The sequence below is a fragment of the Mustela erminea genome, chromosome 5, assembly GCF_009829155.1.
Source record: "Mustela erminea isolate mMusErm1 chromosome 5, mMusErm1.Pri, whole genome shotgun sequence".
NCBI lineage: Eukaryota > Metazoa > Chordata > Mammalia > Carnivora > Mustelidae > Mustela > Mustela erminea.
The window spans coordinates 63,878,681-63,905,769 of record NC_045618.1 but is presented as its reverse complement, the minus strand read 5'-3'; the positions used below and the strand labels follow the sequence as shown (position 1 = coordinate 63,905,769).

Below are 27,089 nucleotides of genomic sequence, written 5' to 3'. Positions count from 1 at the left end.
ACTCCTCCATTACTCTACCTCCATCATTTTCAAGTGGCAAAGGAACACTTTGGAAAGGGGGTATTAGGAGACCAACTATGACTAACTAACTTCCCTTGGATGCTTGCTCCTTAAAACAAGTTTGATGGCCTGGGTGGTCCAGACTATGGTCAGACAGGTAGGCAGGGACTCACAACCAGGAAGGGGCTGTTTGGATGAGAACCTGGTCTATAGCAGGGGTTCAGGAGCTACCCAGGCAGTGGGTGTGGCCGATCTTATTAACCCCTTCTGCCACACCCTCCCAGCTATATAGCTAAATGCCTCTGTAATCCTCCCCAGTTTGTGGGGTTGGCCAAGAACCTCTAGCCTGCCACAACCAGTCAACCCATCTTTGAAAGACTGCAGTTGAGTTCCCATTCTCCAAGCAGGCACCAGGGGTCAAGACAGCAGAGCTGATTTGTGCACAAAAGTAAGGACCCTGGGGACTTCTAGGGAAGGGAATCTAGGACTTCTGGGCAGGGGGAGGGGATCTCAGGAGTTACTTGACTTCCAGCTAATTTCATAGAGGAGGGATTGGTGTTGTTGTAATTCAAGTATCATAGAAAACGGGCTTCATTTTGCAGATGGCTCAGTCTGTTTGGGAGGAATCATGCAAACGATGCATAGGAGGCAGGGAGTCTAGAGGAGAAGAAAAAGTATACATATGGTTGTTTCGAGTGTGATCGGTGCTGAGAAAGAGAAGCTAAGCATTCCAAGAGAGTAAATATGGGGTCTCAGCTAGTTAGAAAAAGCTTCTGTGATAAAGTGACATTTCAGTGGAGGTCTGGAGAGGGGGTACAGAGTGTGATCAGGGAAGGGAATGGATTGGGAAAGCCAAGAAAAGATCAGCAAGCAAGTGAGAGGAAGAATGGTGGGCAATACTGCTGGAGATGTGGTCAGGGTAGAACATGGCAGAACGTGAGAGCCTTGTGAAGATTTTGAACTGTGGAGCAAGGCAAGTCATTGGTGAGTCTGAAGCAAGGGTATGACCTAATCTGTTCAGGTCATATATGTTTTCCATCCCCTTGAGAATAATCAGGCCAGGAGTAAAGACAAGGCTGCATGAGATTGGGCTGGACTAGGTTATGGCAAGTTCTCTATGGTCATGAATGTCTCCTTGGGAAGCTTAGCCCATCTTGACACATTCTTGTATGAACCTCACATTCTGAAGGATCATAAATATTACTGTTATTACCAAATAAAACTGGCTAATGTTTGTGTAGCACTTTAAGGCTTTTACAAACATTATCTATTTGATTCTCAAAGCAACTCTGTGAAGTAGGCCCTGCTATCAGCCCCATTTTATGTAAGAGTAGAGTGCTCATCAAGGCTTACTTGCTTATAGTCAGGGAAGCACTAAATCTCAGAATGGACAGAGCTGGATCCTGAACCACTTCTCTAACTCAGAAGCCCGTGCCTTATCCATTGGGTCACATAACCATCAAACAGAAGCCTCCAAAAAACTAATGAAGATTTATAATATTTACAAGGATGATTAAGAATATGAATTTGGGGGTTGGGTGGGACCAAGATTCAATTTTGAAAATGTTGAATTTGAAGTAACAGCAAGATCTTCAAGCAGTAGACACATACAAGGATATGGAGCCAGGAGAGGGTTACAGGGGGTCTGTTCTGTATTTATTTTAGATTTAAGGGTACTCAGAGTTTGGGACAAATCTAGTGGATTAACCCTAGCAGAGGTTAGTCTACTATCAAAACAGAGATGATTCTATGGAAGAAAATCTTTTCTGTTCAGGAAACCTAATTTAAAGCTTGACTATATTAGGCATTTGTCTTTGAGAAAAATCTATACACAGAATATAATATACTTAGTCAATGAACATGATTTGCAATACCATGATGGATACTGATAACTTAATCATGTGATTCTAACTCCATTAAAAAAACTTTTTGCCAAATATAACTGCTTAGCTAGATTCCAGGTGGGTTTGACAATCATGTAGAAGGAGCTGGTGTAGGTGGTGGTATGACAAAAAGCGAGGGGTAATCAAAAGCTCAATTTTTTTTTAAAGATTTTATTTATTTATTTGTCAGAGAGAGAGGGAGAGAGAGTGAGCACAGGCAGAAAGAATGGCAGGCAGAGGCAGAGGGAGAAGCAGGCTCCCTGGGGAGCAAGGAGCCCGATGTGGGACTCGATCCCAGGACACTGAGATCATGACCTGAGCCAAAGGCAGCTGATTAACAAACTGAGCCACACAGCCGTCCCTAAAAGCTCAATTTTTTCAGTGATGTTTAGGTTTTAAAACTGGTCACTTGCAGCTATAAAACTATACTTTCTAAAGCAGTGCAGGAAAAGTAGCTTTGTTATCCACCATTATCGAGCTTTCAAGCCTCTCTTCCTTTTTTTCCCTACCAAAGACAACTGGTTTATAAAATAAGTTTGGGTTGCTGCAGCCAATTCCTCTGCTGGTTTTAGAAGCCCTGGCTTTCCCTGCTCTTCCCCTTTACTGGTGCTGTGTCTTTGGCCGGAATGCCTTTCTCACACCAGCTTTCTTTCTAAAATCCTCTTCATCTGCCAGTGGCTGCTCACAGTTCACAAAGCCTTTCCAGAGCTCCTCCCTAGTAGACCTCCACTGTTTTGAGCCTACGAAGAGCAGTTTCCTTTGTAGAGGATATTGTGCGTGTTTCCTCTCCACCAATGGACTGTAAGCTCCTTTGGGTTGAAGGCCACCTTTGTTTGCCTTGAAACTTCTAGTATGGTGCCATCAGTATTCCAGGCATTCAAACTTGTAAAACAAAGGAAGGAAAGGCATCAAAATAGTAGGGAAAATTGGGATACTCGGTCTTTTTTTTTTCCCTTGAAGAATTTATTTATTTATTTGAGAGTGAGAGAGAGAGAGTGTTCACACAAGCAAGGAGGAGGGGCAGAGGGAGAGGGAGAAGCAAACTTTCTACTCAACAGGGAGCCTGATGCGGGACACCTCCCAGGACTTTGGAATTATGACCTCAGCCCAAGGTAGACACTTAACAATCTGAGCCACCCAGGTACCCCAGGACATCCAGTCTTAATGAGGCTCTTAGGCTGACCGAATGAAATTTCTTTCATTAACCTAAATAGTAGTACTGTGGTTATTTTTGGAGTAACCTCTTTTCTCATCTAAGCCCCCACCCAAATAAGTAAGTGAGTGAATAAATAAATAAATAAATAAATAGAATTTGAGACAAGAAAGTTTATTTTTACAAGGCAAAAGTCATTACACTGTGAAAGCTGTATTTTCAAATAAGATGGCAAATTTTTTATATGGAAATTCACACTTTAAGCAGGTCCTGTCCTCAATATACAGTGTGATTACTACTAAGGAAAAAATCCCACCTCTGCATAGACAGAATAACAGGAAGGAAATTTACCAAAATGTATACTACCCTCTACCATTAAAAAAAAATCTATTTTCAGGGCGCCTAGGTGGTTCAGTTGGTTAATGGTCTGTCATCATGGCTCAGGTCATAATCTCAGAGTCCTGGGATCCAGCACTGTGTTGGGCTCACTGCTCAGCACACTCTCTCTCTCTGCCCCTCTCCCCTGCTCATGCTCTCTTTCTCTCAAATAAATAAATACAATCATTTTAAAAATTCTATTTTCAAAATATCTTCAGTATGAATTAGGAGTTCTATTACAAAGAGGTTTTTTAAAAAATTCTACTTTCCTCAAAAGAGCATATGGTTCTAATACAAGAGATTTTTGCACTAGTAACAAAAGTATATTTTTCTGAGCCAAAGTTTTTTTTTTTTTAAATAAAATAAAGTCCCTGAGGTGTTCAGTAAACACTTGGTAATGAGTAAGTTTAATGCATCTAATTGAGGACTATTTCCTAAATACATCCAACACATTAAAAAAAGGCAGAGGATGTGACAGAAAGCTTTGGTTACAATAGGTGTGGGAATTTTCGATGAATCACACAGATTAACCCAGGGAATTAGGCACCTCTTACATACCTTTGACAATGATCAGTGAACATGTAAATAGCTTTATGTTTTCTCTGCAGCACTATTCTTCACCAAACCAAATTCTTCCTTCAGGTGTGTTGACTAAATACTTCTGTTTCTCCCTTTACAGTGTGAATCAGGTAAAATACCCATGTCCAGATTTCCAGTCATGGTCTTCCTACCACTTTGCTCCCTTACTCTGAAAAGTATTTAAAAAATATATATTTTATTTATTTATTTGACAGAGAGAGGGAGATCACAAGTAGGCAGGGAGGCAGGCAGAGAGAGAGGAGGAAGCAGGCTACCCCCTGAGCAGAGAGCCGGAGGTGGGGCTCTATCCTAGGGCCCTGAGATCACGACCTGAGCCAAAGGCAGAGACCTAACCCACTGAGCCACCCAGGCACCACCTGAAAAGCATTTTTTTTTCCTCCCTGGTTAAAAACATCTTAAACTCCCACCATGAAAAATTTTTTTAATTCAGAAAAGTATAAGTAAGCAAATCACGATCATTCACAATCCCACTGCTCTTAAACAATCACACTTTATATTTTCTTCCATCTTTTAAAGATGGGTCTATTTATATAAATAACATTTTTTACACTACTGAGATAAGCTGCACTGCTTTTGTACCCTGCTTCCCCCCCCCAACACACCTTAGTTAACACTATTTATAGGCATTTCCCCTTGTCATTGGAAACTTTTACCAACTTCATTTTTTTTTAAAAATTATTTATTTATTTTAGAGAGAGAGAGCATGCAGAAGCTGGGGTTGGGGGGTGGCAAGAGAAGAGACAGAGGGAGAGGAAGGGAATCTCAAGCAGACCCCCTACTGAGTACCAAGCCAGAAGTGGGACTTAATCTCATGACCCTGAGATCATGACCTGAGCCAAAAGCAAGAGTTGAATGTTCAACTGACTGAGCCACTCACCTGCCCCTATCAACTTCATATTTAATCAATGGCATAATAATTCACTGTGTCAACATACTTCATTTTTCAAGATGCAAAGTTCTCCAGGTCCTAATGGGCTGTTCAAATCTGTTTTCATGACCACTGGTGAATGACCTTCCTGAGGGCAGCTCTGCTCCTTACTTGTCCCCATCTGGACACTGACTATCTGGCAGTGCCTGACACCAGACTGAGCTGGTTTAGAGTGAACTGGGTCCCAAGCCTTAGAGTGACATAGGTGCAAAGGGACAGATCAAATCATGCTTTGCCTTCCATATCACTTGAGTCTTCTCAGCTTAAAAAGGAGGCCACAGAAACAAATCCCTCAGCAATTTTTTAAAAGGCTTAGGACAGAAACTTCTTTCCTTATGCAAAGATGCATCCGGAACAGTGGGGAAATTAAGAGCAGGAGGAGTCCTAGGAGGAGGAGGAAATGGCAGCCCCACCCAACCAACTCAGGATGCGAGAAAAGGTTCTAGGAGGATGACTGTAAATGCTCAAAGACACAATTAGGTCTGGAATCTTAATACTGATTAGCTGAAGGGCCTTGGCTGACAGAAGAAGGAGGGAGATGGACCAGAGTGAGTACCGGGAATCTGACTTTTCTGAGGTGCTGAATTAAGAGAGGGGAGGTGTTTGGGGAGGGTGGGGGGTGAACAGAAGAGACAGGAGAACTTACATGAATGGTGATAGTTCATTTTGTAATCTGGCTCCTTCCCCCCATTGCCCCACTTTCATTCGGAAGATATAAATCATTGGGGCACAACCATTACTTTTCTTATGAATGGATTCAGCTTAACCTTAAAGCTGTGAGCAAACTTTGCTTTGACATCTTGTGACTGGAATGTCCTTGAGAAGTCTGAGGAAGCCCTTAAGGATCTTGACCTTTCCCACCAGATGTCCTTGGTACTTGGGAAGCCATTTCTTTGGCTAACCCTGCAGCTGTGGGAAGACCACCTCTTAGATCCTAGACCTTTTTCCTGGCCCAGCTTCTCCTCTGACTCTGAGCTCCCCTTAGAGAGTGCTGCTTCTGCCCTCTGAACTCAGGCTCTTTTTTGGGTCCCCTCAGAACCTCTGCTGCTAGGAATGTAAAGAACACTCCAGCCTGGCAGGCACACAAGGCCTGCTGGGAGAGGACACTAAACATGGATTCTGTATTTCTTAAAATTGTGTCCAAATTTATGTATCACAGAAACTACTAGAGATTAGCGATATACATGGTATTATACCACAAGTCATAGTTTAATAGAGAAGTCTCAAGACATCTCTTTGTACACTAGATTCTAGGGTGTTTTTTTTGCCAACGTCTAGGGTAATTTTCCCCCTCAGGTATCCTCAACCTAAGCCTAAATGTTATATTATCTTTTTTAAGCTATACTTTAATTAAGCAAGTAAAACACACACAAAAAATATGTTTGTTATAAAAAGTAAAAAGTTCACGTTTTAGGATAAAAAATGCCAAGTCCCCCTTCACATATGTATGTTCTCTAAATCCAGCTCCTTCCTCATGGGAGAGAACTGTTAACAATGTGGTTAACTGTTTCCAGATAATAATAGATGTTATAGAATTTTTCATTTTAAAAAATGGAATTATGTAATACATATTATCTGTTGACTTGCTTTTTTAAAAACTTAATCATATATCTTAGAAATCTTTGCATGCCACTGCATACTTATCTATCAAAAAATTTAAATGAAGTATATATAATTTTCCATTCTGGGCATATAAATAGTTTAATAAATTTATTAATAAAAATGGTTTTATTTGTTACTATGCCTTTTTCATGGGCATTTAGATTGTTTCCAGTATTTTGCTCTTATGAATAATGCTGCAATGAACATCCCTCCTGATAAAACTTTGCATATGTGTGAAAGTCTTTTTTATATGAAAGATTTCTTTTTTTTTTTAAGATTTTATTTATTTATTTGACAGAGAGAGATCACAGTAGACAGAGAGGCAGGCAGAGACAGAGAGAGGGAAGCAGGCTCCCTGGGAGCCCGATGCGGGCCTCAATCCCAGGACCCTGAGATCATGACCTGAGCCGAAGGCAGCGGCTTAACCCATTGAGCCACCCAGGTGCCCCTATATGAAAGATTTCTAAAAGAATTGTTAGCTCAAAGACAATACCCACTAAGTTTTTAATGGATATTATAGAAGAGGAAAAACTTCACTATTTTTCCTGCTACCCAGTCAAGTTCATTGGCTGGGGACCAATAAATAGACTGATAAAAGAAACAGAAAACAAACTGAAGTGTATTAACATGTACTTTGCACACACATGGGAGCACTTAGTGATGAGTAACTCAAAGAGATGATTAGAACTTGGGCTTGTAAGCATCTCAACAAGAGAACAAGACATTTTTAAAGAAGTGACAAGACAAAGGAGAAGGACTTGGAGTACCTAGGGCAGAAAGTTGTAGGAAGGTAAATTTAGGGGGAAACTAATAGAAGAGAAGAGCCAGTTAATAGTTTGTTATATAGATTCCCTCTGGTGCCATATCTGGGTGATGAGGGTCTAGAGCTGTCTCTGGTGATGGACTTCTACCCTGCCTGGTAGAGAAGGGTAGAGTAGAGGAGGGACACCTTTGTAAATGTGCATCCTGCTTTTAGGCAAATAGGGGAAGTGCCAAGACCTTTTCTTGTATCTGCTTCTCAAGCGCTCAAAATAATCTTTATGTCAAAGTGCCATATTTTGGGTTGGCATATTCTGTTCCTCTTCAATATCAATTGATTTCCTCTAAAACATCTGTATGAATTTATACTAACACCATCAATGTATGAAACAGTACACTTCCATTTATAGCATATTCACAGAATATGCTATTTTAAACAGTTTAAATATTTTTAAATATTTAAAAAATATTTTTAAATTTAATTTTATTTAAATAAAATTTAAATTTATTTTAAATTAATTTAAAATATAAAAGTATTTTTTTAAAAGATTTAAAAAATAAAATAAAAAGATTTTGTAAAAATCTTTTAAATAGTTTAAACGGATCAAAGACAGGATCTCATTATTGTTTTAGTCTGCATTTCTCTGATTACAGCAAGGCTTCTTAATATTTATAGCAACTTTTCTACATTATGGATATATGTCCTTTATTACATTTGCTGCATTAGGCCTAAAAATTTAGGGACACTTGGCTCCTGCTAGCAGCTATTTGAATTGCTGAGTTCTAGGTATAAACAATTACGTAATACAGTTAATCCTGTAGATATCATTAAAGGGAAATAGTGTTTCAAAGAAACAGCTTAGTAGTACATGATTAACCGACAAATAAATGGTTCGGAGTCCGAGAAATTCCAGAGAAGAAGAGAGGGACACCAGGTGGGCTCTGGAATTGATTCTGACCTGACCACCTGGCGTTTTCAGATGAGGAGGTTGGGAAGAATCTATGATTTTCATTGTGTTCTTTAGACCCCTAGGGCTCTACAGAGAAGCTCCCCACTCTTCCACCAGAACAGCTCCTCTTAGGTCTATTCATTACACTCTCACTTGAATAAAGCACAATATTCACTTACTTGGGAGAAAAAAAAAAAAAGGTGAAAACCTCCAGACCAGAACCACAAGCCAAATGTGAAAAGCTAGGTAGGCTTTGAAGTCAAGCTGTCTAGGTTTGAATGACAATTTTTCCACTTACTAGGTAGTTGACACTTGGCAAGTTACTTAAGCTCACTGCTGGTCTGTCTGCTCCCTATAATATGGAGTTAATAATATCTTTTTGGGTAGTTGTAAGGATAGAAGGAGATAATAAATATAAAGCCCGGGGCTTAAAAACACTCAAGAAATATTACCCAGATATAAAACTATTGTTACAGGTGTTAAGAAATCTCCATGTTCCTAAATGCTTGGGTAGGAGTTCGTGGAAAAGGTGGATGCTGAATTTTGCTGCAAGAATGGAGACCGTGGGGATGTAGGGATTGGGGAAGGGACCATCCAGAGGTAGAGCCAGCCAAGCATGATCTATTTAGAAGACACAACATGAATGAGGCAGAGTTCATTTATGGGCTACTGGGAGATAAGTTTGGATAGATATGTTGGCACCACATTGGGGAGAGCTTTGAATGCTTGACAAAGAAACCTGGACTTGAACCTTTAGATAATGTGACATTTTTCTTCTTGTACACTTTAAGAGACACAGAAACACTCTGCAGTAATCTCATCCCTTAGGAATCTTCGAGAGCTCTCACAAAGCCATACCCTTTCACATTTTTTAAAAGGGAAGCAATGAAAAGGAAGGGAGTATATAAGAAAGCACTAAACTTATCATAATAACAAGAAGGGGGAAAAGAGAAGAAAGATACTGACAGAGGAGCTAGACTGAATGCAGGGACAAAGGCAGGAGAAGGAGAAGGAGCAGAGTGCACCTGCTGTTCGGTGGCCGGTGCCAAACTCATTGCTGGCTGTGCCTAGGATAATTTACCCTTGGTTATCTCTGGAGCTTTCCAGTCTTTCACCGGTAGCCTGACTGCCTAGGACGTTGCTTAGGACATTGTGCATGCTTTTAACCTGCCCGAGTCTTCATCCAAACTAGCTTAAGGAAGCCCTGGAAGTTAGGTATTTCCACAAGTGTTTACTAGCCTGTCACATGCCCGTGGACGCCAGTCCCTCACCAGTCCCTCGCACACACCGGGCGGTCCCTCCTTTCTTCTTGCCAACACCTTTGTTTAGATCGTCTTAACCTTTTATCTGGGTTATTAGGACAGAGTCTCACCGCCCCTCCAACCCCAGACTTTTCCCCTCCGTCTGGGCTACATACCATAGCCAGATTAATCCTGACCTACAGCTCTGAGGGTGTCACTCCTGTTTAAAAACCTGCCTCTAGCCAAAGTAACACTTTACCCTAAATACAAAAGGAATACATGCTCAAAGCAAAAGCTTGGACAATACCAAAAAACTCAAAGGAAAGAGGAATTTCCCATAGTGCCACCTCTTACCATATCGGGTTTGAGTCTTTTTATGTTGCTTCTTAATGTCTCATGAATTATTTCCTCAGATTCTTTGTTCTTTCTGTTGGTTACATTGAGATGAGAGGAATAAAGTTGACATATCCAGCTCTTACTGTAGGATATTTGGGTTGAACTGAAGATCCTCATTGCTTACATTTTTATACACAAATTATGATTTTTCTTAGGAAAAATTTCCAAAAGAGGAATTTATGGCTCAAATGTATTTATGTTTTAAGACTTTCTTTTCTTTGGTAATAAATACGGATAAATTGTCCTCAGAAAGTTGTACCATTTTATCCTCCCACCATGGATAGGTGTACCCATTACCACTGAATCGAACAGCAGCATCTTGGCCTGGAGTCAAGTACCCACTCATGTTAGACCTGCTACCATCGTGAGCTTCTCTCTTCTTCCCCTATAGCCCCAATGCCCTCCTGTAGGGCTATTCTCCTTGTACTTTATCCACGCTGCACATACTGCTGCAGCAAACATCCTAGAGAACCCACCAAGGAAGGCAGGAGACTGTGAAGGTTAAGAGGGAAGGCTCTGGAACTAGCCCACACGGGTTTGAATCCCAGCTCTTCCCTATACCTCTCTGCATGTGGGGAACAATATTAACACCTCCATCACAGAGTGGTTGAAAGAACAGAAATGGTTTCAGATTAATAAAATAACTTCTGATGGTGCCTGGCATGTAGTAGGTAGTCAGTGAGCATTAGCTACCGTTGACAGCAATTAAGAACCATGCTCCATCCTAGGCATGGGGGATCCAGGTATGAGAAGACAGCCAAGGTCTCTGCTTCTGAGGAACTAATTCTAGATATTATGAATAGCAGAGAATAAGGAGGGTTTTGTGATGGCAAGCAATAGGGTGAGAGGTGAGGCATCATATTCAGTGGCCAAAGAAAGCCTGAGTGTAGTGGTTACCTCTGAGCTAAGATCCAAGGGCAAAGACGGATCCACCCTCGAGAGCAAGGCTGCCTCAGGCTTTGGTCTCAAATGGCAGGAGGTTCAGCACTCACCTCAGAACTCATCACAGACAGATGGCTGTTTAAATGTCCACGCCCCGCCCCCAACTTTTTAAGACTAATAATACATGGGGGTATATTTTGATCGTTCCTTGTCTTCATATTAGTCAACCACCAGGAATCACGTGGCCAGGTCTTACTGTCCCCTCACTCAAGTCATTAACTCTGGTGGGCCTGTGACCAAGTCAAGAAGGCCTTATGGGTGCTGACATGTTTTTACTAATTGCTTCTGCTTGATTTCCTGCTTTGTTGACCCTCTTCTTGAGCCTTTTGGTTTTCTTTTCCTACTCCCTTGAAGGACCTCCCTTTTGTTCTCTGAAGTCACTGTCTCCGTGACAGGAAATGCACTTTAGTGAGCCAAATACATAGTGCTATTAAGTGGAATAAAAAGAAAACCCGAGTCTCCAAAGGAGAATGAGTTTTCTCCGTGCACTGCAACCTCAGGCATGGAGAGGAAGACATCTTCTTTCTTCCTCTTCCCCTTTCCTTCCCAAAGCAAGATCCAGCCTGGGTAAAGGGAGAATTGACTTGGCTGCCCTTAGGAACTATGTTTCCAGCTGTGAACAGCAGCCAGGAAAAGGCTGGCCCCAGTCCTGTTCCTTTCTGTGGAAGTGATATAAGCACTCCTGGGTGCTGTTCACTGCCTTCTTTGGGAATCTGATCTTTCAAGGTGGAATGGCTACTGGGCTCTATACATGGGGTGGAGAAGCTTCCTTCAGAGGTCTTGCAGTTCCTGGTATGAATACATCAGACCCCTCAGGAACAGAGAAGATGCAATCCGTTTCCACCAGTATCTAGGCCAGTTTTCAAATTTTTGACTATGACCCACAGTTCACATCATGACCCAGTTACACATAAAATTACACTTGCTCTACTTATGTGTGATACATTGTGATATTTTCTATTTTAAAAAATACTGGTCACATTTCTCTAAATTTATTTTCTAACTACTAATGGATTGGACTTGACTTTTTAAAAAAATGCTATTAAGTAACCCAAAAACAACTGTCTTAGATCTTGCCCTGACTTTTCTGGTTCTAATAATGTAATTATTTAAGTGCCTACGTTACATCAAGAAGTTAAAAACTTTGTATTATTTGATCCACTAATTCAGCTTTGAATCTACCTCAAGGAAAGAAGGTTACAAGAAGGGAGATCAAGGGATCAACAAGAACAGTGTTTTTAGCCAAAAGTTTAACAAATTTGTGGGAAAGATGTAAATATTAAATTTGATTTGCTTTAGACTGTGAAATACATTTTTTAAAGATTTTATTTATTTATTTGGCAGAGAGAATGAGTGAGAAATCACAGATAGGGGAAGGGGCAGAGGGAGAAGGAGAAGGAGGCTCCCAACTGAGAAGAGAGCCCAATGAGGGACGGGCTTGTTTCCAGGATCAGGGATCATGGCCTGAAACAAAGGCAGATGGCTTAACTGATTGAGCCACCCAGGCGCCCTCCTGAAAAACATATTCAAATACCTAATCCACTTTCCTCATGTGAAGTATTAGATGTAGTCACAGGTAGTTGAACAACTACACTTAAAGAGTATTTCCTAATAGCTCAGCATTAACCTGGAAGAAAGCTCTAACATGACTCCATTGGCTTCTGACTTAAGCCCTAATGTTTAGAACCATCTTATTGCCAGTGACAGTTTAGGCAATCCTCGGATGGTGTTTGAGTGAAAGAACTGGAATTCAAGAAATCTAGCCAGGTGGGAAAGATGAGCTGAAACTAGCAAAGTGAACTCATTTAGTAAAAACATAAATAATATATGTGGAAGTTTGGGGGCACCTGAGTGGCTCAGTCAGTTAAGTGTCTGCCTTCAGCTCAGGTCCTGATCCTGGAGTCCTTGGACGGAGTCTTCATTGAGCCCGGCATCAGGCTCCCTGCTCAGAGGGAAGTCTGCTTCTCCCTCTGCCCCTCACCCTGTTGCTTGATCTCTCTCACATAAATAAATAAGTCAATAAAATACTTTTTTAAAGGGACGCCTGGGTGGCTCAGTTGGTTAAGCAGCACCTTCGGCTCAGGTCATGATCCCAGGGTCCTGGGATCGAGTCCCACATCGGGCTCCTTGCTCCGCAGGGAGCCTGCTTCTCCCTCTGACTCTACCTTCCACTCTGTCTGCCTGTGCTCGCTCTCACTCTCTCTCTCTTACAAATAAATAAATAAAGTCTTTAAAAAAATACTTTTTTAAAAAAAGAATATATGTGGAAGTTCAAAATGTGAATGGCACAAAAACCAAGTAGGTGCCGACATTTGTTTTTCCTCTAGGATGCTGTTTGGCAGCATCCTTGGGCTCTATCCCAGTTGTGACCACCAAAAATGCCTCCAGACATTGCTAAATTTTCCCCAGGGGACAGAATTTCTCCAGTGGAGAACCACTGAGATAAACTGATATGCTATTAGGAACAAAGGCTTAACAGATTTTCGTTTATGGTAAGTGCAATAAATACCACCAGCAGAAATAACAAAGCAAATGCAGTCTGAGGCTGCGTTATTCCTCGCACTAAGAGCAATGAGGGATTACTGAGGGCTGACTCTCCACCTGCCACTACAATATGGTCTTTCCACGTGAATCCTCACTCAACGCCCATGTGAACCCTATGGGGTGGGACTACCACAGTCTCCGTTTCTCAGTGGAGGACACTGATGTCTAGGGACATAAGTGACCTCACAGCTGAGGTGGTGAGAGCCCACAACTCTGGCCCATGGAGCTATGAGAGTCTTTAATCTGTATATTAGGTGTACACCTACAGGAGCATCCTGGGAAGAGTCAGTGCCCTCATACACATGGAATGTGGCTGACAGGTGAGAAATAAGCCACCCACCTAGGATCTTAAAGCCCGTAGCTGAGGTCCCAGCCTCCAGTCAACTCACTGACTTAATTTGTACAAAATTCTAATATGCTCTTTCTTCTATCAGTAGGACAATAGAGTAACTTCTGGAAAGACTGTCAAAAAGTGGTTAATAGTACGCAGTGGCCCTTCAAGGGTTAAGTTTTAGTGCTGTAGAAACATTTCTCTTCCTGGGGCCCTAATTCTTAAGGGGGTCCGGGGGCAGAGGTCACTAGGATCAGTCTTCCCACTCCAGGGTCAGATCCTGCTACATTGCCCTCCAAGGCTAGGCTGTGAAACTAGGAGGCAGAGTGGCAGAAGGGCTAAGGTCTGGATGGAATCCTACCTAAGACAGAGTCAGGGAGCCACAGCTGGGTAATGACTGGTCTCCTCCTTGCCCCCTTCCAGTGGCAGCCTTGGAGCTCAGGTCTGTGGATCTGCAGAGCCCGAGGAACAACAAAGAGCATCACACCCAGGAGATGGGCCTGAGGCGGCTCATCGTGCGACGGGGCCAGTCCTTTGGGCTCCAACTACATTTCAACCGACCCTTTCACTTTGGGACAGACTATCTCACCTTCGTGGCCGAGACTGGTGAGTTCACCTGACCCCAAGGCAAAACTCACCTATAGGGCTCCCACCTCTCCGTTCTGAGTGCTCCCTCCTCTCTCCTTTCTTGGGATCCCCAGGGTGCTGTAAGTGATGTTAAGGAAAGATTTGGCCAACTCAGCAAACTGCAGTTGTAATAGTAATAGCTGATTTTTCCATATGCAACAGGTGCTATGCTCACTTCATACATATTATTTCATTTAATCCCCATGCTGAGAGTTTCAGGTGGGTAGTATTATGATCCCATTTTGCAGATAAAAATACTGAGGCCCAGAGGTCCTAAGTGGCTTGCCCAAAGACACCCAGTGGCAATAAAAGCCTTAAGCCAAAAAGATTAGCAAGGAGGTGAGGGTCCTCTCAGTTTCTTCCTAGAATCACGTCACATAGATTTTAAAACCTCACTCTGGGGTCATTCTCTCCCACACAGGACCGGCGCCCAAGGAGTTGCTGGGAACCCGAGCCACCTTCTCTCTCACCCAGGCTCGAAAAGGAAATGTCTGGAGTGCCTTTGACTTCACCATTGACACCAACTCGCTCTTAGTTGCCCTTTTCACGCCAGCCAACGCAGTCATTGGTCCCTACACTCTGAAGCTAGAGATCTCCCAGGGTCAGAGTCACAGTGTGGTTCACCCACTGGGAACTTTCATTCTGCTTTTTAACCCTTGGAATGCAGGTACAACTTGCTCACAGGGGGTAATGCTAACCCGAAACACTGGGAATGCTCAGTGAGGTTCTTCTGAGAAAACCCAGAAGATACAAGTCAACTATCTATGCCATATATTACCATGTGCTCACTAAAAACCATCTTTACCAAAAAACAAAACAAAACCCCCCAAAATTGAATGGCACAATGAAAATGTTCATGGTGTGAGGTTAAGTGAAACAGATTAGGAAATGGAACACAGTAGGACCTTAATTGTCTAAGTGGAGAGAAAGAATGTCTGGGATTCACCAGTTGTAACGGTGGGTATCTCGGAGTGGGAGGACTGAGTGATTTTCATTATCTTCTTTCCATCATCTGTATTTTCCAGATCTCTACAAGAAGCTTTCCACTTCTACCATCAGCAAAAGATAATGATTATGTTTTAAAGGGACTGATTCTATCACTGGCCTCTAGAAAAGCAAAGTAGATTTTTAAAGGGTCCAGTCTTGATTTCTCTTGCCAGCAACATGTTTGTTCCCCTGTTATCCAGCAGGACGCTGTCATTGCTGTCTTATCTCTTTATTACTTTTTGTTTTTTGCCCCCTCCACTCCTTAACCACTCAGAGGATGATGTCTACCTGCCAAGTGAAATACTGCTACAGGAGTATATCATGATGGACTATGGCTTTGTTTACAAGGGTCATGAAAGATTCATCACCGCCTGGCCCTGGAACTATGGGCAGGTAACCCTGTCACGGAAAGTGGGCTTGGGGCGGGTCTCCTGAAGCTGGTTCTTAATCAACTCTATTAGCTCACAAAGGGCCACTAACAAAAGTCAGGGTGTGTGGCACCTGCCGATTTCCCATCCAGTAAGAGAGGGCAAGGGAGGAAGGGGAGATATCTTTCAAGGTTTTGGTGTTTGTTTCAAGATTTTTTTTAAGTAACCTCTACACCCAACATGGGGCTCAAACTTACAACCCAGAGATCAAAAGTGGCATGCTCCACTGACTGAGCCAGCCAGGTGCCTCTCAAGTTTTTAATATTTTATATAAAAAACTACAAACATAATCCAAATAGACAGGCTACTAAAATAAACCTATCTCTCAAGTTCAAAAGTGAGCAATTTATGGTGAACCTGATTCCATCTACACCAGGGGTTTGCAAACTAGAGTCCACTAACTGTTTTTATATGGTCCCTGAGTTAAGAATGATTTTCATATTTTTAAATTGTTGAAAAAGAACCAAAAAATTTTTTTGATGTGAAAATTATATGAAGTTCAAACTTTGGTGTCCATAAATAACATTTCATGGGAACACAGCCACACTCATTCATTTACTTATCATCTATGGCTGTGTTAATGTTACAGAGGCAGAGTTGAGTAGCTGAGACAGAGACCCCACAGCCTGTAAAACCTAAAGTACTTACTATCTGGTCCTTCACAGAAAAAGTCTGCCCATCCCTGGTCTATGCTGTCCCTGTCCCTCCCAACTCATCACTGGAATTTTTGGAAGAAAATTGTAGATACTATATCATTCAGTCCAGTAATACTTCTGTTTATAGCTCTAAAAGATGATGACTCTTTTTGAAAAACTGAATAATACATTATCATAACTAAAGAAATGAACAGCAATTTCTTTAATAATATCCAATATCCAGTCAGTATAGAAAGGGTGGGACCTTTGGCTCTGGGCAACTTTCCCACTCCCAACCACCAGCCATGACGGATGTACTTTTTGCCTCCTTCCCACTGACATCTCAGCCCCCTCCATACTCACGAGGAAGGTAGTGGGGAGAGAACAGCGGGCCTTGCCCTGTTCTCCCTCTGTGACAACTTGTGTAATTTTTTGAAACTGAAACAAATACCTGTGCATCTGGCAGCCAAAAGGGTTGCAGCATGTGTTGCTTTACATGTTATAAACGTACGTCGTGAGCTTACACTGGCTTCTCCTGGGCTCCCAGCTTCAGCTGAACTCCTCTACCTGATTTCCAGGATCCCCACACTCGGCCTCCTCTCCTTTCATGGCTGATCCTGTTTTTATCCATCTGATCTTTCCTACTCCCTCATGTCCTCCAGAAACAAGAACCTCTAAACCCTGTCCTTGAAATCAAACTCAAAGACCTTAGGTGAACATCTCTACCCTGCTCTCTTCCTGTCCATCTAGTCCTTCAAAGCCCCCTGGCACCAATGGCCTTCTCCGATCTCTTGGTCAATAGGGATCTCTCACCTCCAAATTCTGTTTGCATTTTTCCATCAGAGCCACACAGTTCATTTTTCAGAATTCTTTATCTCATAAATTCCCAATTTGATTTGTAAGCTCTTTGAAGGCAGGGTTTTGTCTAGTATTTAACCCTCAACCCCAGCACATATGCCCCATCTATAAAAATCTGTCACTGACTTGATGTTTCAGGATAATGGACATTTATACTCTTCTCTTTTCTCTCCCTTGAAATCACTTGGAAGTTTGAAGAGGACATCATAGATATCTGCTTCGAGATCTTGAACAAGAGCCTGTACTTCTTAGAGAACCCGTCCAAAGACTACTCTCAGCGGAACGACCCAGTGTACATCTGCAGGGTGGTGAGCGCCATGGTAAGGACTGCTCTCCCGCCTCTGTCTGGGGATGAGCTGAGCTTCCCTGGGGCACTGCAGAAACGCACCTGTCTGGCCTTTGCAGATCAACAGCAATGATGACAGCGGTGTGCTGCAGGGGAACTGGGGAGAGGACTACTCCAGGGGGGTCAGCCCGCTGGAATGGAATGGCAGCGTAGCCATCCTGCGGCAGTGGTCAGCCAGGGGCAGGCAGCCTGTGAAGTATGGGCAGTGCTGGGTCTTTGCAGCTGTAATGTGCACAGGTGAGTGGTGGGGAGATGGGAATGCAGGGTCATTCATTTAATTTTCGTGATAACCCTTTGAGGTTGGGCTCTGAGGATCTCCATTTTCACATAACTGTGGCTTGTTGGTAGCCCCCCAGCTAAGGAATGATGTTCATGTGACCCTGAACCAGCATAGACTGAGGAGTCTTGCATGTTTGCCCAGGAGGGAGGCTGACCTGTTGCAATCATTCAGCAGACTCCTGGATGGCAGATGGACTATTAAAATGGTCACCCGGAAAGAGAAGCTTGTGGTCTCAAAGTGGAGGCAAAGGCAGCTCCCTTCTACCACAGTCAGGCTTCTCAGCTCCAAGGGAGCCTGGAATCAGGGACAGGCTGGGGGAAACTTGGGGTGCAAGCAGACGGTCTGGGAAAGCCTGGTCTCAGCTGTGGGCAGAGCTGGTAGCTACCAAATACTTTTCAGAGAGATTCTTGAGGAGTTACAATTGGAGGTTTGCTACTTGGCCAAATACCTGCATGAAGCATCGACGTTTTATGCATGATCATTTATTACAATTTAGTGCAAAGGCGTTGATTGGATTATCTATGAAGGTGAGGGAAAGACAGAATATTGAGGTGCCTTCCTGTCTTCCCCTATGCAAGGAAGAGTGTACCTGTTACATTGTGGGGCTCAGTCAATGTTTGCTGAATAAATGGACTGGCTCTCAGTGGGAGGGAACATAGATCAGGGAAGACAGAGACAGAGGCCAAAGACAAAGTTCTAAATTTTCCTGACAGGGAGAGCATAGCTTGGCAGTTAGGTTCGGGCACTGCAGACAGAGGAGATGTTCAAATCAAGTGACCAAATCAAGGGACCTCATTTTGCTCTTCCATTTTCCCATTTTCCCCGAAAAATGCTCGGCACAGCATCAGAATTTAGTATGGCCACATGCCTGGGCTGAGAAGTCCCTGGGTAGGCAGGTGTCATGGAGGAGGGCTTGGGTCCTTAGATACTGGGATGAGAGGATGAGATCTAGGTCTGCATCCTTTCTCCACGTTGAAGCCTCTCCTTGCTCCCAGGCCCTAGAGCCCTGGGGCCACTGAGTGAGGGGACTGCTGTTCCCATCAGACAGCCTCTGGCCACTTGCAGCCCTGGTTTAGCTGTCACCCCTGCAAAGGGTGACAGGCCCAGAAGCTGTGCTGGGTGTAGACAGGTGACTTGTGAACAGGTGACTGGCTCCCTTTGGGGTCTTGAATCAATCAAAGCATTGATCAATCTCAATAGTTCTCTTACTTTTCTTACTTATTATCCTCCCAGCAGCCTTAAGAAGCACCCTCTGCTCCTCCTGAACAAGGGAGAGGTAGAAGAAACCTCTGCCTAACCTCCTCATCTAAACTCTTTGTCTTGCTGGCTGAGGTGGGGCCCTATGTCCCAAAGGCACATCTGGCTCTTGATTTTATTTGGCCCTGGGTAGATGTGTGTGTGTGTATGTGTATCTGCTTTGAATGAGTAGATCTTAACCACTTAACATGAAATTTTAACTCAGCTTTAAAAATCCTTTATAGAGGACATTAGGAGAAGGAAGGGAAAAATAAAGGGGGAGAATCAAAGCGGGAGACAAACCATGAGAGACTGTGGACTACAGGAAACAAACAGAGTTTCAGAGGGGAGGGGGTGGGGGGATGGGTTAACACGGTGCTGGGTATTAAGGAGGGCACGTACTGCATGGAGCACCGGGTGTTATATGCATACAATGACTCATGGAACACTACATCAGAAACTAATGATGTACTGTATGGTGACTAACATAACAAAAAAAATAATACAGAAAATAAAAAGGCTTTATTGTACTATCCTGAGAAGCCACAAGAAGGTGCTGTTGCCTTGTCAAAGATCGTTGTTACCTCTACCTGCAAGTTCCCTTTGTCCCTGAGGTTTTCCGTTTAACCTCCATTAAGGCTATATTGCCCTTCTATCCTTTCTCTGATTTCTTTCTTACCTCCTCCAAACCCTGTATTTCAGTAAATCAGCTGGTCCATTTCCTTATTTTGTTACACATAAGGAGACTAAAAGCCAGAGAAGTTAAGTCACCTACTGATAGTCACACAGCTTTTCTCCTAAAACTGGCCACAACATAAGGCCTAAAATTTCTTATTTTCTTTTGAATTAGCAAATATTACACGTTCTCTGTTTTTACTGTGGAAAGCTGCTGAGTGAAAAAAAGCCCTAAATGATAAACTGCGTTGCTTATTGTTGTTTTAAGTTACCTTCACATGATTTCTTTCTCCTAGTGGGATGGAGACTTTGATGGGGCAGGTAGGCAGCAGGGTTCTGGGCCTGGGTGCAGTGCCCTGAGAATAAAGAAGTTACAGGTATGGATCTGCAAGAATCTTGGCCTTCTTTCTGTCCTCCAGCTTAAAACTTAGAAAGGATACCTGGGAAACCAAAGATTCGACTTGAAATGGACTCAGTGATTCTCCACGCTTTCCTTCTCTTTAGTAATGAGATGTTTAGGTGTTCCAACCCGTGTGGTTTCCAATTTTCGTTCTGCACACAACATGGATGGGAACTTAACCATTGACACCTACTATGACCAAAATGCAGAGATGCTGCCAACTCGGAAGCGAGACAAAATATGGTAAGGGGACACAGTCTCAAACAGATCTCTGCTCCATCTCAGGACGGGCAGGGAAACTCTGACACACTGCTCTCTGGTCTTGAGGCAGTATCACCCTTCCCTTTGTGGCTGGTGCCCAGAGAGTAATCCTGCCACCTAGGAGACTGTTCTGGCTAATTACGTCATCACATCACACTCATTTCAGAGACAGAAGACTATGGGGTAACATTCCAGAGCCCAATCTTAATGAATAGATTGTGTGGTCTGTGAATACTGATCTCAAAACCTGCATGCCTCTTACTCCTCCTTCTTTGAGCCATTCCGTCTGTGCCATTCTCTGCTTGCCTTCTTGGGCCTGGACTTGCTGTCTTTGCCTACTTCCTCAGTCTCTCCTGCTTCTTCCTCTACCTACCCCACTCTCATTGCACGCATGTGAGCGTGCATGTGTACATGCGTGTGTATCTCTGTGCATCCCTTCATTTCTGTATCTCTCATCTCTTCCCCTGGCTCCTCTTTCCTCTGCTCTACTTCAGATCTGATTTTCCGGTTTTCCTTTCCAGCTAGTTTCCAGGTATGATCTTTGAGTTGTGTGAGAACTAGTGGCTATCGTTGGAGCCCCTCCCTCTCTGAGCTCCTAGAGGATGAAACATCCCCTGTTCAGTCAGCAGTGGTGTATCTGGGAAGGTGGGATCACAGAATTATGTCGAATTCTTTGTATGAATGCACAATCTGAATATAATCCTGAGGAAACATCAGATAAGCTCAAAATGAGGATCACTCTGGCAAATAAATAAACACTATATTCCAAATGTCAGTGTAATACAACAAAGGATGAGGAGCCCTTCCAGATCCAAGCAAACAAAGGGCCTTACCCAACTAGATGCGTGTGATCCTGGACCAGGCAGAAATGAATGTCATAAAGGGCATCACTAGGTCAATTGACAAAACTGAAATATAGACAGTAATTTAGAAAAAAGTGTTGTATCAGCAGTAAATGGATGAGGTTGATAACTGTACATGATTATGTAGGAGAAGATCTCTAAGAAAGTACACACCGTAGTAGAAAACAAAGGGGGAAAATGTATTCATCATATTCACATCCATACTGAAACAAAGCGAATGATAAAGCAAATAGGCAAAATGTTAATGATAGATGAATTGGGTAGATGGGTATTCTTTGTACTACACTTGCAACTTTACTGTAAGTTTGAAATGACTTCTAAATAAGTAAAAAAAGGGAGGGGCATGAATATAATTAAAACATAATAGCTTTGTGCAGTGCCAGATGGTAGCTAGATTTTTCATGGTGATTGTTTCATAACTGATATAAATGTTAAATCGCTATGTTGTACACCTGAAACTAATACAATATTGTATGTCAGCTACACTTTAATTAAAAAACCGATATAAACTACAGGATTCAGTATAGTGTCCAATACCTGGCAAATCTTCTGAAATAAATCCTCATCTTCTTCCTCTTTTCTGTAGGAATTTCCACGTCTGGAATGAGTGCTGGATGATCCGGAAAGATCTTCCTCCAGGATACAATGGTTGGCAGGTTCTGGACCCCACTCCCCAGCAAACCAGCAGCGGTGAGTGAGGGGCCCTGTGGAAGGGTCTGGGCTCTGTGCGGAGGCTGGTCGGGCACTGACCACATGAGCAGGAGGCCAGAAAGGAGCAGCATTTTTCTTACTGTGTCGCCTTCAGCTGGGTGACCTAGAGGAGTAACAGGACCTCTCAGTTGCTTCCTCACCTATAAAATAGGGAAGATGATGATAACTGCCACTTCACAGGGTGGCTGTGAGGATTGGGTGAATTTGTGGGAATCTGAGAGGACTCTGTGGATGTGGGTCTTCTCCATCCCATCTCCCTGCCTGCCCCTGCCGCCCTACCCCTCAACAGCCACCCCAGTCCACCTGCTGGCAGCTGGCAGCTGTCCTCAACTTCTGTTCCCTCCACAGGGCTGTTCTGCTGCGGCCCTGCCTCTGTGAAGGCCATCAGGGAAGGGGAGGTCCACCTGCCCTATGACACCCCATTTGTGTATGCCGAGGTGAATGCTGATGAAGTCATTTGGCTCTTTGGGAATGGCCAGGCCCAGGAAATCCTGGTCCATAACACCAGCTCCATCGGGAAGGAAATCAGCACCAAGATGGTAGGGTCAGATCAGCGCCAGAACATTACCAGCTCCTACAAGTATCCAGAAGGTGCTTGGGGCCCTGGGGACTCAGGAGGTGGGGGGTGGGTATATCTCCTTTGCATGCCTCCCGGTGAGGATGGCTTGCTCCTGTTAAAACCCCGCCTGATCACCTCCCCCTCATGGTGAACTCCCAGGGGCTTTCCTGGAGCCTGGCCATGTGGCCCTAGAGTTGCTAGATTGAGCAAATAAAAGTAGAGGGTATCCAGGTAAATCTGAATCCCAGATAAATTCAAATAAGCAAATATTTTATTAGTATAAGTGTGTTCCAAATATAGTATGCAATATATCTAAACTGAAAACTATTTATTGTGTATCTGAAATTCAAATTGAATGTCCTTTATTTTACTTGAAACTCTGTCCTAGGGTCATATCATGATCTCGTTAAGTCAAGACAGTGGGGGGGGGTGGATGCTTAAGGAGGCAAAGGATGCCTGGCTTGTGGAAGGGAGTAGATGTCCCTGCAAAGAAGGCCAGGGGGAGTCAGACACCCTGAGTACCAACCAAGGCCCTGCTGTGTAAGCCTAGCCTAGTTCTTACCATCACGGTGCCTCCACTTCCTCATCTATAAAATGGGTTAATGGCACCTTCAAGGGCTGTTGTGGATACACAGAAAACACTTGGAGCAGTGCCTCTGGTGCATAGCAGCTACTATAGAGAGAAGTCCACAGTTTGGGGTGAGGTGGGGTTCAGCCTGAATGTTGAGTAGCCCCCAGGAGCAAGAGATGAAGATCCATTTAGAAGACATGAGCATGTATTTTAGAAGTGAGGATGCTGGCAGGGGAAGAAGTCTCTGGCTTTGATGACAGCGGCAATACTGACGACAAAGAACCATGCCGGGTGCTTATGCTCAGCAACTCATGTAACTCACCATTTTGGCCACTCTAGAAGGCAAGGAGCTATACTTGGGTTATAGATGAAAGGACTGAGCACCCAGAGATTAAGGGACTGTGCCTGAGCAAGGACTTGAACCCAGCACCGAGCACTGGCAATCCCCATGTTCTCAGCCATGATGCTGTCCTGTCTCCTGCTGCAGCTCTTCACATGGCTGGGGCTTTGGGAGGGGAGCTGAGAGTTTTGGGGGTGGCTAGCTTCCCAAAGGAGGCCCCTGGTCTCTCAGTCTCTCCTCACTGGCTCTTCTTTTGGCCAGGATCCCCTGAGGAGCGATCTGTGTTCATGAAAGCTTCCCGGAAAATGCTGGCCCCAAGAAGGGCCTCTTCCCCTTTCCTAGACCTGCTGGGCTCTGGGGGCCCTGAGGACCAGCCTGCACAGCTGCAGCTTCACCTGGCCAGGACCCCCGAGTGGGGCCAGGACCTAATGCTGACACTGCGTGCCTGGAGGGTGCCAGACAGAGTCCACTCCCGGGGGTCCATCAGCCTGGCGGTGCGCTTCAGCGCCCAGGCCCTGTTGCACCAGGGTGGAACCCGGGAGCCTCTCTGGAGGCAAACAGTGCACTTGAACCTGGATTTTGGGAAGGGTGAGTATGAGATAGGCCTGGAAAGTTGCCAAGAAGGATGGGAACCTTGGGGTCATGAATGAAGCTGATGGTTCAGCCAGATTCCATGGAGATCCCCGCACCCCAACACACCCACATGGCAGACAGTGAAGCTGCTGGTGGCAGAAGGTTGCATGTTATGTGCTGTACTCCGACACCATCCTGCCAGGGGAGACACAACAGTGACCTCTGGGGGTGGTGGGTAGAGGGTAAGTGCTCTGAATCTCTCTTAGACACATGCACACAAACATACTTGCACACACATACAGACTCACACACATGTTCTCTCTCACACATACACATACTCTCTGTCTCTCCTCTCTCTCTTTCCAGACTCCTCAAGGTGTCTTTTGTCTGTGCTTAGAGATACAGTTGCCGCTCTTGCTACCCTACGACAATTACAGAAACAAGCTGACAGATGAGAAACTGATCCGGGTGTCTGGCATTGCCAAGGTGGAGGATACAGGGAGGTCCATGCTGGTCCTAAAAGACATCTCTCTGGAGCCTCCTCACTTGTCTATTGAGGTAAGGTGTCTGGACAGAGATGGAGCCTGGGGGCCCTCTGACTCACCCAATCCAGGGCTTGGGCTCCAGCAGTGAACAGAACATAGTCCCTGCCTCAGACACCAAATATATGATTAAAGCCCAGTATGATGTTACCTCGTACCCTGCAAAGTGCAGGGCAGGGTGAAAGGCTTCTCAGAGGAGTGATATTTTGTGGGAGCTACACAGGAAGACACTGTACAGAGAAATGAGATGGAGATAGAGGCATTTTAAGCAAGGAAAAAGCTTGGCAGAGGCAGACAGACAGGAGAGGCATGGATAGGAGATGGAGTTGAGGAGTTGGATTTGAGAAAAAACACAAGTCAAATTCCAAAGCTGACTGCAGATGTTAATATAAGTGTGACAGGGAAGAGGGAAAACAAATGAAAGGTGAGGCTCGGACTTTGAGCTCGAAGATCATGTGGCTGGCAAGTAATTACATGAGGAAGGAACACAGGTAGAAGAAAGGTCAATAGAAGCAGAAATGTTCCCCATCTCCCCTTACCAGGATTTTTCTTCCCTTGAAGCCTCCTTTTCCCAGCCCCACACCCCATTCTGAAGGACTTGCCCTCTGCCTAGTCCCAGGCTGGCTTTGCCCCTGCTGGATCTGTTAGCAGCATGCTCCATCCCCACCCAGAGCAAGAATTGAGTGGTTCCACGTCATAAGCCACCTGGCCCTGCTGTCAGGTGGTCAGACCATGATGTGGCAGACAGTGGGCAGTGCAGACAAAGTGTGGTGCTGAGGTGAGCACCCTGCCTGTTACCCAGACCCCTGGTTCCCAACAAGATCCAGTGCAAACACATGGGATGCTGAGGAGACTATTAATTGGTCCCCACCGGTAAGGGACCTAAGGATTATCTGTACCACTAGGAGAGAAGCCAAAGACATTTTTACCTGTTCTACTTTGCTGCCCTCATTAGAGTACAAAGGGTTTGTTTCTTCCATTTGAATTTTAGAGAAGTCAGGATGTGTTCTTGTTTTTCCTTGTTTTGTTTTGTTTTGTTTTAATTCTCTTTTGAGCCAGAACGTGTCCCAAGTATGATCTGGGTGGTCAGAATTCATCTTAGTTCAACATTCATTTATCAAATATCCACCACTTGGCAGGAGCTGAGCGAGGCACCAGCTCTAGGAGTGAGTAGGATAGAATCCCTGCCTCCCACTCACAGGCCAAGGCTGTGCTGCCCTATGACAGATTCCCATGGGATGCACAGAACACACCTGGAAAAACTCAGTGTTTCTAATGTCAGAGCAACGTGGGGAAAAGATCCTGTCCACAGCCTGGGACATCTGGGTCAGGTCCTGGTTCTGCTATATCATATGACCTTGGCCTTGGAATGATATTGCTGATAGCATATAGATGGCACATAGGATACCACTTCCTTACCCCCTTCCTGTGTCAGACACTACTAATCGATCACAACTCTATCTGACTCTGGATTTGTCCTCAGGAGTCTTTCCAACACACCATTTCTATCAGCCATGATTAACAAGATTGGAGCTGGCCCTTAGGTCAAAATCAAATTGCCATCCTGAACCAGATGGTGGGGAGGGAAATAGATTTCTATGTGGTGCCAGTTCCCAGACGATGGTGGCTTCCTGAAGCATTGTGACCTTCTAAGACAGGTCAGGATATGTGTTAACCTTGAATACTCTGGGCTCATATTCTTCTCACCCTGCAGCAGTGTTACCACTCAGTAAGCAGTCCCTGGTGGTCAACAGTGGGATGGTGGAGTCGGGTGACTGAGCTGGAGTACAGAAATCAGGCCAGCTGACCACAATATCCCCACCTTCTCTCCACACAGGTGTCTAAAAGGGCTGAGGTGGGCAAGGCACTGAGGGTCCACATCACACTCACCAATACCCTGACAGTGGCTCTGAGTAACTGCACCATGGTCCTAGAGGGAAGTGGCCTCATTGATGGGCAGATATCCAAGAAGTATGTACCATTTGTCTCGTGCTGGTCTCTGACAAGGGGCACCTTGTGGGGTCACAGGATGATCCTTCATCTCCTGGTTGGTGCCTACTCACCCCCGTTTGCCCACCCTCCTTGGGGAAGGTTGAGCTTGGTGGTACTGAGGCATGGGAGGTGCTTACCCACCAAGAGGGGAAACCGGATCACCCTCGCCCCTCACCCCCAATCCCTGACAGTTACTTAAAGCTTTAACAGGTTCTTTGACTTTCAGCATTGGGACGCTGGTGGCTGGACATACCATCCAAATTCAAGTGGACCTCTACCCCATCAAAACTGGGCGCCGCCAGCTGCAAGTCCTCATTAGCAGCAAAGAGATCAAGGAGATCAAGGGCTACAGGGACATCTTTGTGGCTGCCTCCAGGGCTTCTTGAGCCCTCCTCCCCAACCCTTACCCTCACCCCCCCAACCCCTACCCTCCCAACTGCCCAGCCCCTCCCTGAGCTCCACCCCTCCTCGTTCTCCTCCGTCCCCAGCCCCTCCCTT

At 44.5% G+C, this 27,089-nt stretch overlaps 1 protein-coding gene across 1 annotated transcript; it reads left to right on the top strand.

Annotated features, from left to right (window-relative positions):
- Window positions 1–926: 926 nt before the first annotated feature.
- On the top strand, window positions 927–27,019 carry TGM7 (transglutaminase 7). The gene is made up of 13 exons (XM_032341800.1): window positions 927–984; window positions 14,074–14,313; window positions 14,756–15,001; window positions 15,596–15,714; window positions 17,434–17,562; window positions 17,648–17,825; window positions 20,284–20,422; window positions 21,890–21,993; window positions 22,363–22,605; window positions 23,746–24,072; window positions 24,455–24,615; window positions 26,437–26,570; window positions 26,818–27,019. The coding sequence occupies exons 1-13, from the start codon at window positions 927–929 to the stop codon at window positions 26,975–26,977; spliced, it is 2,238 nt and encodes a 745-aa protein (XP_032197691.1). The 3' UTR covers window positions 26,978–27,019.
- Window positions 27,020–27,089: the final 70 nt, after the last annotated feature.